At 46.8% G+C, this 15,862-nt stretch overlaps 2 protein-coding genes across 3 annotated transcripts in view; one reads left to right on the plus strand and one right to left on the minus strand.

Moving 5' to 3' along the window:
- stn1 (STN1 subunit of CST complex) overlaps positions 1-1,111 on the minus strand; it is a 6,455-nt gene extending 5,344 nt beyond the window's left edge. Inside the window, exon 1 of one of the 2 annotated variants that reach the window (XM_017441742.3) lies at positions 687-1,111. In XM_017441742.3, the coding sequence (XP_017297231.1) occupies positions 687-819 (133 nt within the window). In that variant the 5' untranslated portion in view covers positions 820-1,111. The remainder of the gene's footprint in view (positions 1-686) is intronic. The other variant, XM_017441741.3, reaches the window with a different exon arrangement.
- slkb (STE20-like kinase b) overlaps positions 799-15,862 on the plus strand; it is a 19,441-nt gene continuing 4,377 nt past the window's right edge. Inside the window, exons 1-15 of the mRNA XM_017441740.3 lie at positions 799-919; positions 1,495-2,257; positions 4,335-4,499; positions 8,279-8,327; positions 8,573-8,722; positions 9,324-9,396; positions 9,476-9,670; positions 10,588-10,669; positions 11,653-11,784; positions 11,969-12,631; positions 12,698-12,828; positions 13,011-13,134; positions 13,919-14,098; positions 14,754-14,883; positions 15,612-15,736. Of these exons, the coding sequence (XP_017297229.1) occupies positions 2,108-2,257; positions 4,335-4,499; positions 8,279-8,327; positions 8,573-8,722; positions 9,324-9,396; positions 9,476-9,670; positions 10,588-10,669; positions 11,653-11,784; positions 11,969-12,631; positions 12,698-12,828; positions 13,011-13,134; positions 13,919-14,098; positions 14,754-14,883; positions 15,612-15,736 (2,349 nt within the window). The 5' untranslated portion in view covers positions 799-919; positions 1,495-2,107. The remainder of the gene's footprint in view (positions 920-1,494; positions 2,258-4,334; positions 4,500-8,278; positions 8,328-8,572; positions 8,723-9,323; positions 9,397-9,475; positions 9,671-10,587; positions 10,670-11,652; positions 11,785-11,968; positions 12,632-12,697; positions 12,829-13,010; positions 13,135-13,918; positions 14,099-14,753; positions 14,884-15,611; positions 15,737-15,862) is intronic.

Here is a 15,862-nt window from a genome sequence, read left to right on the forward strand (position 1 = left end):
TGGAGGAGGGACCCAGGACATGCTGCAGAGACGTGTCTCTCAGCCGGCCTGGACTCCTCTTGGAGGAGGTGGAGGAGGGACGCAGGACATGCTGCAGAGACGTGTCTCTCAGCCGGCCTGGACTCCTCTTGGAGGAGGTGGAGGAGATGGCCGTGGAGAGAGATGTCTGAACCTCCCTGCTGAAGCTGCTGCCCCCGACTGTCTCCAGGAGAAGCAGCAGATCATTAATTAACTGATTGACTGATTGATTGATGGACGGAAGGATGGACTTTTACTCCCTGGCCTTTAACCTGTGTGTGCTTTTATTTATTTGTTTGTTTGAATTGTTTGTTTCTTTCTGTAGATTGTTTGTTATCCTTTGTCCTCCTGCTTCTTTGTTTTCTTGTGCAGCACTTTGTTTTGTATTGTTACTGATTTTAAGTGTTTTATAAACACAGTGGTTTGGTAAAATATAATAAAGCGGAGTTTTCTGGACTTTGATCATTTAATGGTGCTAATAGATAATAGATAAGAAACCCCAAGTCTTTGTAAACTGTGGCATTATTTCCCCAATCAGTCTTCCACTGAGTGATTATCTTCTGTTATTGATCAGCAGAGAACTAATCTAATTAAATGTTAAATGATTAAAAAGAGCTGAAACAACACGAACCCAGCAGCTTTTAGTTCTGGGTGGGCTGAGTGTTTACCTGGTACCTGGATGGACTCAGTCATCTGCAGGATATCTTTAATGTACAGCCGAGCAAATGCTGAGAAAACTGGGTCCAGTCCCCACAGCAGCGATGGGGCCTCCTCGGTTGGATCCATCGCAGCTGTCTGCATTTCATTATGAACGGAAAACCGAAATTTGTTTTAATTTCACTCCCTTCTTTCTCTCCGCAGGATGCTAGCTGTCCCCTCTGAAGCTAGCAAGCTAACTCCGGTAACGATTTCTTCGTAAAAAGTTGGCCAAGTGCCTTTTTTGTTAAAACTTTACGTAAATGATTCTAATCAAATTACTGTTGAGTGAAACGCGTTAGAAAGTTTGGCGCAAACGCATATATGTCTATGTTTGAAATGAAAACACGTAAAAGGTTTTCCCCATCGGATTTATGTCGCAATGGCTTATGGGATATGTAGTTTCACGGACACAAAGAGACTTAACCGTTGCGTTTTGGAGCGAGTTTGTGTAAATAAATTGTAACAATAAACTAATAAACGGCGCCGTGTTAGAAACCTTGAAATAACAGCTTATTAATCATATATTTTTTTGTCTGGAAAGAACATGTTTTAATTTTCCCTCATCAGTTGTAGCGCGTCTTTGTTTCGCAATGGTTCATGGGATATGTAGTTTCACGAACACAAAGAGACTTGATTGTTGTGTTTTGAAGCCAATTTGTGGCTGATTGTAGCAAATATGCTGTAATGAAGAATTAATACATCATTGGTATTTATTTTATTATTGTTTGGAACATGTGAGATATATCTTTGGTGTTTAAATATGTCATTTTCACACAGACGAGGGCAACAGAAGACTGACTGAATTACCCGCCAACCGTCAAACACGCGAGCACGAGCACAGAAGAACTACAGCCGCGCGCGCCAGCGGAGCTCGTGAACGCGCTCGGATACCAAATCCGCTAGTCTGCTGAAGCCGTCCGTCCCGCACACACTGAGGAAAATGACTGTTTTAACGGTTAAAAGGCATTTTAAGACACGGCCGGAACGTTCGTGTTCCTCCCCTTCATGAAATCAATGAGTTCTTGAGTCGGGAACGACGATTGAGACTGAGAACGACGCGTTTTCTGCGGATTTTTTTTGTTTTTTGTTGGATTAAAAAAGAGCCCCGCGGGGCTGTCGGGCCAGTTTAGGAGTTGGAACAACGGCCAGTTTCCTGTAACACTCACTTCTGCGGAGGAAAAGCAGCTCTGGGACACTTTTAGGTGCTTCCAGGCGGGCAGGTTGTTGTTTTAATGTCTGAAAATGTCCCCGGTGTGTGAGACAGTTAGAAGACGTTGGACAGGTCGGACCAGAGTCAAAGGCTAAGCTCGGTTTAGATCCGAACTGTTCTGTTCAGATCCACCTGCCCGGTCCAGTCCTTACAGAGCTCTGAAGCAGGAAAAGGGACAACATGTCGTTTTTTAATTTCCGTAAGATCTTTAAACTGGGCTCGGAGAAGAAGAAGAAACAATATGAGCACGTGCGCAGAGACGAAAATCCGGAGGAAATCTGGGGAATCATAGGAGAGCTGGGAGATGGAGCCTTTGGAAAAGTCTTCAAGGTAAGACTTCAATCTGTGGTTCCTCCTCTTCTGAGTGTCAGCCCTTCAGTCTGCCAGGGTTCTGATGGGGTTCTGACAGGGTTCTGATCCAACCAGCAGGGTTCTGTCAGGGTTCTGATCCAACCAGTAGGGTTCTGATCCAGCCAGCAAGGTTCTGATGGGTTCTGACAGGGTTCTGATCCAACCAGTAGGGTTCTGATCCAGCCAGCAAGGTTCTGATCCAACCAGCAGGGTTCTGTAACTTAAAACCAACTAAAGTCATACCAATGAAACTGGCCTGGACTAAAAGGATGAGATCTTCAGTAAGTGTCCTCAGGTGTCCCCAGGTGTCCTCAGGTGTCCTCAGGTGTCCACAGGTATCCTGGTCCACTCCTCCAGATGTCTCAGGTCTGAAGGGTTCCTCCTCCAGATGTTTCAGCTCCTTCCACAGATGTTCAGCAGGATTTAGATCAGGGCTCAGAATGGTCCAGTGTTTGGTTCTGACCCGTTCTTGGTGTTTTGGGTCATGATCCTGTTGGACCCATGAGCTGAGACTGAGACCGAGCTTTCTGACTCTGAGCAGAACATCTGGCTCCAGGAGGCCTTGATAGTCTTCAGGTTTCATTGGACCCAGAACAGAACCGAGCCTCCTCCATGTCCCCCTGTGGGTTCAGGGTTCTGGTCTTTGGTTCTGGTTTGGGTCTGTGGACACAGAGCTGATGGGACTTGTTGACAAAAAGCTCCAGTTTTGTCTCATCTGTCCAGAGGACATTAAGTCCACTTTGTCTCAAACACACCTCTGACTACCATTCATATTATTTGTCCTCTTCAGTTTGTCCTCAGTTGTCCTCTTGTGGACACATCCAGGGAGGTTGTCTCCAGTCCTGTGGACCTTTAACCTGCTGCTCAGTCATTGTCTTTCTGAGCTCCTGAGACAACTCTGTCCTCAGCTTCCTGTCCTCCATGTTCAGTGTGGTACACACCATGATCCCAAACAGCCCTGTGACTACCTGTCCCCCTTTAAACAGGCAGACTGACTGATTCCAGGACTGAGGACACCTGTGATGCTGATTACAGGACATGTCCCTGAGGACACATTAGTTTGTCTTTTCTCGGGGGACTGTCCTTTTAGTTACAGTCAATTTCATTAGTTTAGTTTTAAACCAGAATTCAAAGCAACGACTGATTTAATAGTTGATTTTTTTTTTGTATCTTATTCTTAATTTCACGTCTGTCAGTTCAGGTTGTTTCAGAGACCTTTGAGGGATTGTCCATGGTATGTCCATGGTATGTCCAGGGTTCGTCCAGGGTTTGTCCAGGTCTGCTTTTTGTCCCAGCCTGTCCTGAAACAGATAAATCACACAGAGCTTTCATGGTGTTCAGAAACTACTTCTGGGCTGTTTGGTGGATATTTTCAGAAAGTCGAGCAGCTTCCTGCTCATTTGAATGGTCCTGTCCCCTGATTGGACCCTGATGCAGAACTGGAGCCATATTTGCATGAGTGACACTAAATTTGATCACACAAGCAGGCTGTCAGGGTTGTTCTTTGTTGCCAAATGCTATTTTGAACACAGTTAGACTAGGGCAGCATTTCACGGGACAGACTGCTCATATTTTCCCTTCTTAGCTGTAGAGGAGAAGTAAGCCAGTCTTTTGGAAATAAGAGGATTTAGAACAAAACAGTTTGTGTTTTTATTGGAGAAAATGACTAATAAAGTTCAGAGTTTGTGTTTTTGGTGTCAAAAATGAGACAAAGTTGTTTGATAAAACGGCTCAGATTTCTCAGGTGATGTTTCCTTAAAGCAAAGGAGTCCTGGGTGGATGATTGGAGCTTTGTGGGCTTTAATAAACAGCAAACATGGCTCCCTTTAGAGCACCGGGAAGTGGCTGCATCCCATATCGCAGCGGCGACTTCACTGAGCACATCCTGTCTGCAGAGAAGCCAGAACAATCGGGCAACAAGTCACATGTTCAGCTGATATTTGCAGACCTGAGTCAGATGCATGTCTGAGTCTTACCACGCTGAGATGGTTGTAAAGGATCTTCTAAGATGAAAAAGCTTCCAGGCAGCTTTCTAACAGTGTTTCTGTCCCTGCAGGCTCAGAACAAGCAGACGGGCATCTTAGCTGCTGCCAAAGTCATCGACACAAAGACCGAGGAGGAGTTGGAGGACTACATGGTGGAGATCGACATCCTGGCCTCCTGCGACCACAAGAACATTGTCAAACTGCTCGACGCTTTTTATTATGAGAGCAAACTGTGGGTGAGTGTGAGAAAGAGCTGTTAGGAGTGTCTTCTCCAAACTCCAGCGCTGGGGAAGAATCACACGAACATTTGTTGCTGCAGAGACGCTGCGAGTCCAGCAGGCTCTGCAGCAAGATCCAAATCTGACAACCAAACAGCTCCAAGACTAAATATCCTGCAAGGTCATATTTAATGTCAGCGTTTAACCATGACGTTTGATTTCTAATTAAGATAAATCTTAGAAAAAATCAAAATAGCGTTTCTTGGAGAAATGCGAATCGCCCATTCCAAGGTTTTACACAAACATTTAGTTTAACCTGCGTCTGTATGCTGCTGATACTAGAATCATTTTATTGCTGTCGTAACAAATGGTGTTCAAAGTTCACCTGAGCTGCAGAACCAGTCAGCTTTCAGGGCAGTTAATCATCACATCAGGGCGTAATCCTTCGCTCCGACATGAGGCCTTTTCACTGCAGACTGATTCTAGCTGAGGTGCTGGTGCTGGAAACACTGATTATTCATCCCGACACTGAACGCACCTGTTTGAGCAGAGACAGGAAGTGTTTCTGAAATGATTTACAGGCGGTGAGGAGAAACTCCTTCAGCTCAGGTGAATCACAGGTCCTATCAGGACAGAATCAAACTATGATGAACAAATGACTTATTTAGTTTCACCGTCCTTCAGGTTTAGGGTTTCAGAACAATCCAACTGATCTGGTCTTTACTTCGTTCTGCAGTTTTTCTGCTCTGACAACAAGAAGACACATCAGAGTCCATCGAGTCATTATTTATTAAACAAAAGTGAAATGTCAAATCTGGGAGGGACAAACTGGTTCCAGAGCCTGATCCAGCAGCAGGAACTCCCAGCAGTGCTTTTCTGTTGGACTTTATCACATCTGAGTCCAGAATCAGCCCAAACCATCAGCCCTCCACCGCCGTACTGACAGCTGCAGTGCATTCTGGGTAAACATCTGTCCTCTGGTCTGGCTCTGGTCCAGAAGTTTTGTGATTCCTTCAGATGAACCTGAGTCGAACTGCCATGTTGTTTTTAAAGAGAAGAGGCTTTAACCTTTGACCTTTAACCTGCTGACTGAGGCCTGTAGAGGCTGAGATGGAGCTCATTGACATAATAATCTTCCTCTCTGAACGATGGATCCTAAATGACCTTTGACCCTTCCCAGATTGATTCTCTGAGGTCATTGCTAATGTCTTTCCGCCCTGGCGTTGTGTTAACACACACCTGCAGAACCTCCTGATCCTGAGGAAGCAGCCAGGTGGAACCGGTTCTTCACTCCCAGAATGTTTTGTTTGTTTTTGAGGTTAGATTTGAGTTGTTTCAGAAGCTGATAAAGTCCAGATCAGTTTGATTATGTCCTGTAAGCCTGGAACTGAACCAGGATGGGTTTTTTCTCCATGACTCTTTATGAAAGGCCAGAACTCTGTGAGTCAACACACAAACATCTGAACATTAACTCTGACGATCAGCTGGAGATTTAATGTTTCTGCTGAACAGTGATCACAGTCTGACGGAGGAGGGTTTTATTGTGTCCTGTCTTTCACCTGTTTGTCCAAAGAGACAGAATCCAGGACATTTCCTTTTCCTGCTGAAAGAATTTATTCTGTAAAATCCCAGCAGAGCCTGAGGGGAACAGATTAATAACTTCAGAGGAAGCTAATGTGTCAGTGCTGCTGAAACTGAGTTGTTAAAGCTAAAAGAAGCTGAATATTAACTAAAAAACAAGCTGAATATTAGCTGAAAGCTCAAAGAAGCAAAAGGCTTCAAAGAGAACAACGTTCTTGCAGGATTTGAAGAGATCTCAGTGGAATCTGTGGTGGAAATATTTGTGAATAAAGTTAAATATTTTAAAAAGTTTCTGAAACCAACAGCCATATCACCCATCTCTGATATGAGCTGAACGTTTTGCTGTATGAACAGTTAAAATATCAAAGTCTGCAGAAGAAACTCCAGCTTTTTAAAATAATGTCAGTTTCAGAATATTATCGCTGTCAGTGTTTCTATTTCAGGTGATCTCACATGCAGCCACATCCTCCCTCTTTATGCCACATGACTGGATCAGAAAAATGTGGGTTCCCGGTTCTGTTTGTGTCAAACAAACAAGTGAGAGGAAGCCGCAGCCCAGACCGTCTGAGGGGGCCTTTGTACGACAGCACAGCCACTAAAACAACAGCACGCCCACAGAGAAACACTAGAACCGTGAGCACGGAGAACAGCCAAGACCGCTCCAAGACTCAGCCTTTGTGTGTCCTCCTTCAGGGCCTTTTGTTGTTGGAAGGGGACTGAGCCGAGGAACGTCACTCAGAATCGTGATTAACTCCTCCTGACCTTGTTTGACCAAACCACAGGACGTTCCTCAGAGCTTCTTCCACAGAAGTTCTGTTTATTACGGAGCAACACTCAGATTCCCCAGGCTGAACTTTGACCAACGTTATCTTTAAGCACAGTAAAGAGGCTCCAGATGCTTTTTTCTTACTGAACATTATAACAGGTCGGCTCGAGGAGCCGCAGCCATAATCCTATTTGCAGAATGAGGCCTAAGGTTTGTCCGCGTGGCCTGCAAACTCCAGAGCAGCTGTGAGAAACGTGGCCTCGAATGAGCCAATCCTCTTACATCAGCTTCCAAATGCCTTCAGAGTGTTTCATTCATGGTGGAAGGTCATTCTTCAACTGTTTCAGCCAGATGATTAGTGTAGTCTTTGTTTTTCTTAGACATAAAACACAAACAGGAACAGATCTGTTGGTTCTCTGCTCATACTAACAACACAACTATCACTTGAAACTGATGAAAGTTTAAAGTTGTCCCTTATTGTTGGTTCCATATTTAAATCAGATCAAACTTTGCTTTTGATTCCTGTTTTAGTTAAATGTTTCAACAAATGAAACTGGCTTGGACCAAAGCAGCGGTAGCCTTAAGAGCGATCTCTGAACTTCACAACGAGAGGTTTACCAACAGGCAGTACCGCTCCAGGATGTCATCCTGCACAGATGCAGCAAACAAACCCCACAGCAGGTGTGGTGTTCTTTTCCTTGAAAGCTTAGTTTTCCTGTCTGTCAACATGGAGCTGATGTCACTGGAGGCAAAAAGCTTCACTTTTGTCTCATCGGTCCCAGAAACTGTGGTTCTTGTCAACATGCTTTCTGGTGAATTCCTGTCTGGCTTTTTTATGTTTCTCTGCCAATAATGGAGCCTCCACGCAGCCCACCATGATTTAAAATGTGGCGGATGGTGCAGTCAGAAAGTTGACCTTTGAGTTTAGATGGTTTCCTTGGCTGTTTTTCCACCATCCAGACTATCGATCTGATCAGCCTGGGGTCGCATTTCCTCCTGCGTCCACATCCTGGGAGGTTGTCTCCTGTCCCAGGAACCTTCTGTCAGCTGAGGTCAGAGGACCATGAAGCTGCCTGGAGATGATCTGTGATCTTCTCTTTGCTTTCTGCTCCATCTTCAGAGCGGTGCTGTCAATCAGACCACACTACTCCGTGGATGTTCGTTCTCTTTAAAGAAGCTGAAAGGCTGTGACTTAAAGGCTCCTGTGATACATTCAGCTCTGAAGGGAACCAACAGAACCGTTCATGTCTGTATTTTATGCATAAGAGTGAATATTTCTTTCTCACAGTAAAGTTTGATTCACAGAGTTTATCCAGAGTATTAGTTCTTCTTGTCTGTTTAAAGCACAGATCACAGCTTATATGAGTTGTTATGATATTCTGTTTTACATAAGAACCTGCAGATTTGAATAAAAGCGTTGATCCCGTCTCATTTTCCCTCTCATTGGCAGATACTCATTGAGTTCTGTGCAGGCGGGGCTGTGGATGCCGTCATGCTCGGTGAGTCAGCACTTCCTTTTTCCTCACATGTTATATCATCAACAAGGAAACGGCTCTGACTGTGACTCCGACCAGGAAAAAGGGAAAACCAGACCAGTTGAAGGCATCAGAGCCGTCTGCAGGCCACCCACATGTTGGAGTTCTTTAGTCTGACACACTAATTGTGGTTTAACCCCCATTACCACCTAGGATTAGGCTGTGATTGTACAGAGTGAGGAGTTCAAAGCATATGTTTAACCTCGTAGAACTGGAGAGACCCCTGACGGAGCCTCAGATCCGGGTGGTGTGTAAACAGACTCTGCAGGCCCTGGTCTACCTCCACGAAAACAAGATCATCCACAGAGACCTGAAGGCCGGCAACATCCTCCTCAGTCTGGATGGGGACGTGAAGCTGGGTAAGGATGGAAACAAACGGGTTGGCCTCAGCAGCCTGGGATGCTTGGGACTAAATGAGAAGATTTAGTTCCTCCAGATACTTCAGTGTTTTATTCTAAGGGCTCGTCAGCAAAGAAGGGTTGTCTTTATAAACTGTGCCTTTTAATAAATATTGTTTTTTAATAACTGTCAGAATTAAAACCAGAGAAGCAGATTTATCTCTGCTGTGGAAAAAATCCCTCTAATTTTCCATAATGCAGCTCTTTAGACATTTGCAGTTTTCACAGCAGTGCTCTTCTTTTGAATAAATTATAAATGGATTCAGCACATCGAGCTGAAGCCGAAGAAGAGTGACTCAGAGTCGACAGTAGTCGACTTCTCTAACATTAGTTTGATGGTTTTATCCAGAACACTGCTTGTTTGGCTGTTACGCTCTCACTGTGCACCAACACATCCACAGAGTGAGTCATGCTGAAATAACACAGTGACATAACACACGGAGGCGCCGGAGCATCTGCCTGCTGCAACACTGAAGCGTTACGAGCCGCAGGCAGAGGCAGGAAGAACATCCTGATGGTGGCGCTTCTCTGTCTGATTCTTGGTTCTGCTTCCACTTTCCAGCCGACTTTGGTGTCTCTGCCAAAAACACCAAAACTCTGCAGCGAAGAGACTCTTTTATTGGAACTCCTTACTGGTGAGTGGAACATCCAACACGACAGGATTTTTATGTCAGATGTAAAGAAGGAAAGTCACCGCTCCGTCCTCTCCACCAGGATGGCTCCGGAGGTGGTGATGTGCGAGACGTCCAAGGACCGTCCCTACGACTACAAGGCTGACATCTGGTCCCTCGGGGTCACCCTCATCGAGCTGGCCCAGATCGAGCCCCCCAATCATGAAATGAACCCCATGAGAGTCCTGCTGAAAATAGCCAAATCTGACCCCCCATCCCTGATGCAGCCGTCACGCTGGTGAGTTTCAGCCTGGAGTTGTTCAGGGTTACAGCAGCTTCAGGAAGTATTCACACCCCTTCACCTTTTCCTGTTTTATGTTGCTGCCTGATGCTACAGGTTTTTAATGATTATTTTATCTTATAACTCAGAATAACAGACTGAAGACAGAATAAAAAGAAACTGAAATATTACGTCTCCTTCAGCAGCAGCTCCAGCCTCGGGTCTCTTTGCTCACCTGGGTCGGATCTTTGTAAATGTTCTGTCTCAGTCTGGTTGGTGGAGCCATGTTCAGGTTTCCTCGGATGTTCAGTAGGGTTCTGGTCAGGGTTCTGGTCGGGGTTCTGGCCCGTCCACTCGAGGACATTCACAGAGACGTCTCTGAGCTTCTCCCGTCTTTGTCATGTTGGAAAATGAACCTTTGGGCCAGTCTGAGGTCCTGGGCTCTGTGGAACAGGTTTTTGTCAGCCCTGATCAGTCTCCCAGTCCCTGCTGCTGGAAAACACCCCACAGCATGGTGCCGCCACCACCGTGCTTCACTGTGGGGACATGTTGGGCAGGTGAAGAGCGGCGCCTCGGTTCCTTTAGGCCTAACGATAAGAACCGAGGGCAAACGGGTCAGTCTTGGTTTCATCCTTCCAGCAGCTTCCTCTGCCGTGAAGCCCGGATCAGTGGAGGCCTCCGGTTCTGCTTCTGGTTCTGGTTCTGGACGCTCAGGCAGAACTGTTTTTGTAGCGTTCCTCACAACAATCCTGTCTTTGAGCTCTGCTGGCCCTGCTGCTGAAAAACAGCCCTGTATCATGATGCTGCCATTCATTTTTTTAATGAACTGCTGCAGCAACATAATAAAACAGCTGAAAGTAAAGGTGTCTGCTTACTTCCTGAAGCTTCTGTAAGTTGATGTTTGGGTTCTGAAGGTTCTGAATTCTACACTTTAGGTCCCCAGAGTTTAAGGACTTCCTGAAGCGCTGTCTGGACAAGAATGTGGACAACAGATGGGGCGCAGCACAGCTTCTTCAGGTACCTTTACTGTCTAACACAGAACACCATCAGCCTCCTCCCCCACCCCCCGCCCACCCCCACGCACCACCTGGCCTCGGGGCGTAAGCAGCCTGCGGCGGCATCTGTTCGCCGTCTGTCCTGACCGGACCGGGCTGACGTCAGCAGAGCGGGCTGATCTTTTTCCGTCGGGTTTAAGGTGCTCAGTTGAGTTAAAGCCACTTATTACGGCGGAGCGAGGCAGCGAGCGCACTTTGTTGCAGCGACAGGAACGGCTGCAGAGCGCCGAGCCGCGCCGCGCCGCTCTGACGGAGACGCCATGGGTTTAAAAATCCAGAACAGCGGTCTGCCTCCTCTGAAGGTTTTAATATCCAAGAAGCTTCACATCATCAGGCCTGCCGTCCAGTACATGCAGCAGATTTCTAAACCCAAGAAGGTGAGGTTGATGGGCGTGTTTACCTGCTTTTAGTTTTCTCAGATAAACAAGATGATCAAATCAGAGCAGCTGCTCTTCTAAAACCTGTGAGCGTCGCCTCTGTGGGTCTGATAATCCTGAAGTACTTTTATTTGATGCATCAGATGTTACTGTCGCTCGCTGCCGTGTGTTCCTCTGTCTGTTAGCAAAATATCTCATCAACCACTGAATGAATTTTAATGAAGCTTGGCTGGTCAGCTGCAACTGATTATATTTTGGGGTCAGCCTAATCCAAGATGGGTGCCACACGCATCTGACCTTAAAAAATACAGGAATGGCAATAACCCAGTCAGTTTTACAGATATTGAGCTAGAATCTGGGTGGTAGTAGCTGAGAGTGATCCTCAGCACATCCTGAGTTTGAGACGTGAAAATGAAAATGGTTCCAGCTCCATTCCTTCTCCTCATAAGATGCTCTCAGTTTAAACCCAGACATGAAAGATGGCGGGTGATATGCATTCCCTCGAGGATCGATGGGCTTTTCGTTTAAATAAACCCTTACCTCTGATTGTGTTTCTGCTCCGGCGCAGCATTCGTTCGTGTCGACTGTGACTGACAGCAGGCCGCTGAGGGAGCTGATCGCCGAGGCCAAAGCTGAGGTCACGGAGGAGATCGAGGAGCACAAGGAGGAAGAGGAGGAGGAAGAGTCAGAGGCACATCTGGTCAGTCAAAACACTAAAGTGTGCAGCTGTTCGTGTCAGGGGGGGAAAGTGTCAAATATAAAAAACCTTATTTTATGGACAGCAGACATGTTTTCTGCAGGCGGATCAGAGTCCTGCAGGAAACTGGTCTCAGATCAGCTTCCTAAAACAACTAACTTCTCTGCCGTGTTTTTCTGTTCTTCAGGGCCATAAACGAGCCCCGTCGGATGTCAGTGTTGCCAGTTCGGAGGATGAGAAGATCCCCCTCTCCCCCTCCAGCCTGGAGTCGGTCCCTGAGAAGCTGGAGCTGAACCGACCCGCGTCCACCCCGACCGAGCTTCCTGTGGCCAACCATGTGATGGACACCAGCTCTGAGGAACCTTCTGCTCCTGCTGCAGCTCCGAACACTCCGACTGACAACGAAGAGGCTGAAATAAAAGCCCCAGAGGCAGAGACTGAACCCGAAGCTCCTTCCAAGGAAATGCAGCAGCTGCAGTTAAACACCGAGGATGAGAAGGAGGTGGACACGGCTGAGGTTCCAGGTGTCTCTGAGCCTCCTCAGGAGGAAAACACGCCCACCGCAGAGGAAGCAGAGGACGGAGAACCACACAAACACCTCAAAGTGACTTTGACTCTTCCAGAGGACAATAAACCTGCCCTGAAGGAGAAGACTGAGGAGAACCCTGAAGACAGCGGCAGCATTAATGCTGATGAGGTCAAGAAGGGGATGGAGAGAAGGAGAAATGAGAAGGACAGAGATTCTGACTCAGGAAGCTGCTCCACTGCAGATAACAGCAGCGTAGACCTGAATCTGTCCATCTCAAGCTTTCTGTCCAAAACTAAAGAGCCTGGATCCATTTCTGTTCAGGTGAGTCAGGAAGTTCTCCCTGACAGAACCCAGAGTTCTTCTCTGACACGTCGGTTGTTTTCTCAGGACACAAAGCGCCAGAAGAAAACGCTGAAGAAGACCCGCAAATTCATGGTGGACGGGGTGGAAGTTAGCGTTACGACGTCTAAGATCATCACTGACAACGACACCAAGAACGAGGAGATGAGGTTCCTCAGGTGGGTAACGACTTTTCTGTAAAAGTGTGAGGAGGACACAGCTGAGGTTTGTTAGAGCTAAAGGAAGTAAAACATCAGCTGAAAGCAGAAAGCTAAAAGTTTAACAGTAAAGTGTAAAAGCTGATCGTGTGTCAGGCTGGAAAAGGCCGCAGTGAAAACCTCTCCTTTGTTGCCTCCCGCAGGAGGCAGGAGCTGAGGGAGCTGCGCCTCCTGCAGAAGGAGGAGCAGAGGGCGCAGCAGCAGCTCAGCAACAAGCTGCAGCAGCAGAAGGAGCACATCTACCGGCGCTTCGAACAGGAGACCACGGTGAGTCTTCGAACCCGGCGAGGTGGAGTTCATAGCTGAGCCGTCAGCTGTTTCCTCCTGATTACCTCCCTGCTCCACCTAAACTAAAACTGGTTCAACTCACAGCCTAATGTTACATTTTATACCCGACACCTTTCCTTTAGTTCTTCTAAAGCATCGGTCTGTGATGCATTAGTTGGCACATTAGATGCAGATGGTTAAAAAATGCTGATAAAGTTTGTGAATTAGTCATTTAGGAACAAGGTGCAATATATTAAATATAACAAATAACCAGATGGTAGCCATAAAGAAGAATAATACTGGAGGTTAGGTTGGTTTCTTCTCTCTCAGGGTTCTGAGTCAGATCAGGATCCTGGAGGACAGTTTTTTTATTTTAGGGTTATTTTTATTGTGGTTTATTTTACATATTTACACTTTAACCACATGACAACATGAGCTGTAGATAACAGATCATGAAAACCTTGTTCAGAAGTGATTCCTCTGTTTCAAACAGAGATTATGGGATAAGAAGGACACAAACCACAGCCTTAAAGCAAATAAATGGAGCAACCTGAGGGTTTAAAGGGAACCTTCAGAGAACATCTGTGGATTAATGTTTCTAACAGGATCAGGTTGTTTTCCATCCCTCAGTCAGCGGCTGCCAGAAGCTGATCACAGATCACAGCTGGTCCTTCTGTAAGATCTGATGGAAGATGCATTTATTCATTATTTTCTGTAATGAGGCAGTGTGCAGATGTTCAGGGAGAACCAGCTCAGGCTTGGCTTCACAGTAACTGTCCTGCAGGGGAAGAAGCGTCAGTACGACCAGGAGGTGGAGAACCTGGAGCGGCAGCAGAAACAGACCATCGAGAGGCTGGAGCAGGAGCACACCACCCGACTCAGAGACGAGGCCAAACGCATCAAGGCGGAGCAGGACAAGGAGCTGTCCAAGTTCCAGAACATGCTGAAGAACCACAAGAAAGAGGTTCGTCCGGCCTGAGTTTGTCCTTCTTTCCTCTGCTCTGCTGGGAGTGTTTGCATAACGGCTGAGGTTAATTCAGTCTGTGTTTGTTCTACATGTAGTCCTAATCTGTCCTCAGACCTGGACTCACTCTGTCTCCACCTGCTGCAGGTTTATCTCTTTAAATCAGTAGTTATGTTATGTTAAATGTTCAGTTTAAGCTTTTTAAAGCTTTAACACCTGCAGCCACACAGAACCATGAAGTCCGGCTCGGTGGACGGATCAGACAGATATTGGATCGGACCGGTCCCATATTCTGATCAGTCCTTTGTCCTCCTGACGCCCGGCCTCACCTTTTCTCCTCTGTCTGAAACCTGAATGAAACCAATCAGAAGAGTTTTTTTTGTCCCAGTTAATCAGGATAAACTCTGGAAGTTTCCAACAGTTTAGCTCTGAAAGGGAACCTGTCTGTCTCATACGGACGTGTCAAACCTCAGACTCTGTGTGTCAGCTGAGCTCAGACAGGTGTGAACACCAGGTGTTAGTCTGGTTCCTTAGCTGAGGACAGGAAGTTGTCAGAAAGCCTGAAGGACACGTTCGTCTGATCCTGTTTCTCTCCCTGAATCTCATGAAGGTGACACAGCTTTCTGCATCATTCTTTCTGCTCCTCCCCCTCCAGGAACAGGAGTTCCTGCAGAAGCAGCAGCAGGAGCTGGACTCTGCTCTGAAGAAAATAATCCAGCAGCACAAAGTGGAGCTGGCCACCATCGAGAGGGACTGTCTGAACCACAAGCAGCAGCTTCTGAGAGGTAAACCCTGAACCTCACACACACTTCTTCTTCTGATGATGATAATGATGATGAATGAAGCTTTCACCCGGAGAGGTTCAGCTCATACCTGCTGCTCACCTGGGGGCCTGCAGCTTGGCTCGGGACAGATTGTCTTCAGACCTCCTGTCAGAGTTTTATTCAGCAACATTTATTTGCTCTCTAATCTGGAGACAACCTGATTCAACATGGCTGCCACAGCTAATTGACCCTCTATAAACAACAGAACCAGCTACAGCTCAGTCAGTTTTACTGAGATTTAACTCTTGGTGTGGTAGTAGCTGAGGGTGGTTCTCAGCACATACTCTGAGCTCCAGCAGATTGAGTCAGGAGGAGGCCTTTAACGTTTGTATTTAACGTCCAGCTGAATGAGCTGCATCACATCAACTCCAGAAACATCAAAGTTTGACAGGAACGGCAGCAGATTACAGATGAAATCAGTTCTGATATTAAAGTCCTGGACTCGGGTCTGCAGAGACCAGCTCTGAGACCCTCAAAGGAGCTCAGAAAGGACGTTCAGCTGCAGCCTGTTTGCAGTTTGCACCGGCTGGGATTTAATCCAAAGCTGCCTAAACAGCACTGCTCAGAAATGTGGACTGAACCCAGTCCTGAAGAAGGTCCGAGTCAAACAGCTGAAACCTGGTTGGGGAAGTTTAATGAAGTCCTGTGTCCAGTGGAGAACATGTCCCTCACTCTGCCTGTGTCCACAGCTCGGGAGGCTGCCATGTGGGAGCTGGAAGAGCGCCACCTGCAGGAGAAACACCAGCTGTTCAAGCAGCAGCTCAAAGACCAGTACTTCATGCAGAGACATCAGCTGCTGAAGAGACACGACAAGGTTTGTTTAATCCCAGTTCAGCCTTCACTGTCTGTGTGGTTACCATGGTTACAGGACGCAGCAGCTGATGCATCTGTGGTTACAGGACGCAGCAGCTGTGGTTACTATGGTTACAGGACGCAGCAG

This window comes from Kryptolebias marmoratus, linkage group LG3 (genome assembly GCF_001649575.2).
Source record: "Kryptolebias marmoratus isolate JLee-2015 linkage group LG3, ASM164957v2, whole genome shotgun sequence".
Taxonomy (NCBI): Eukaryota; Metazoa; Chordata; class Actinopteri; order Cyprinodontiformes; family Rivulidae; genus Kryptolebias; species Kryptolebias marmoratus.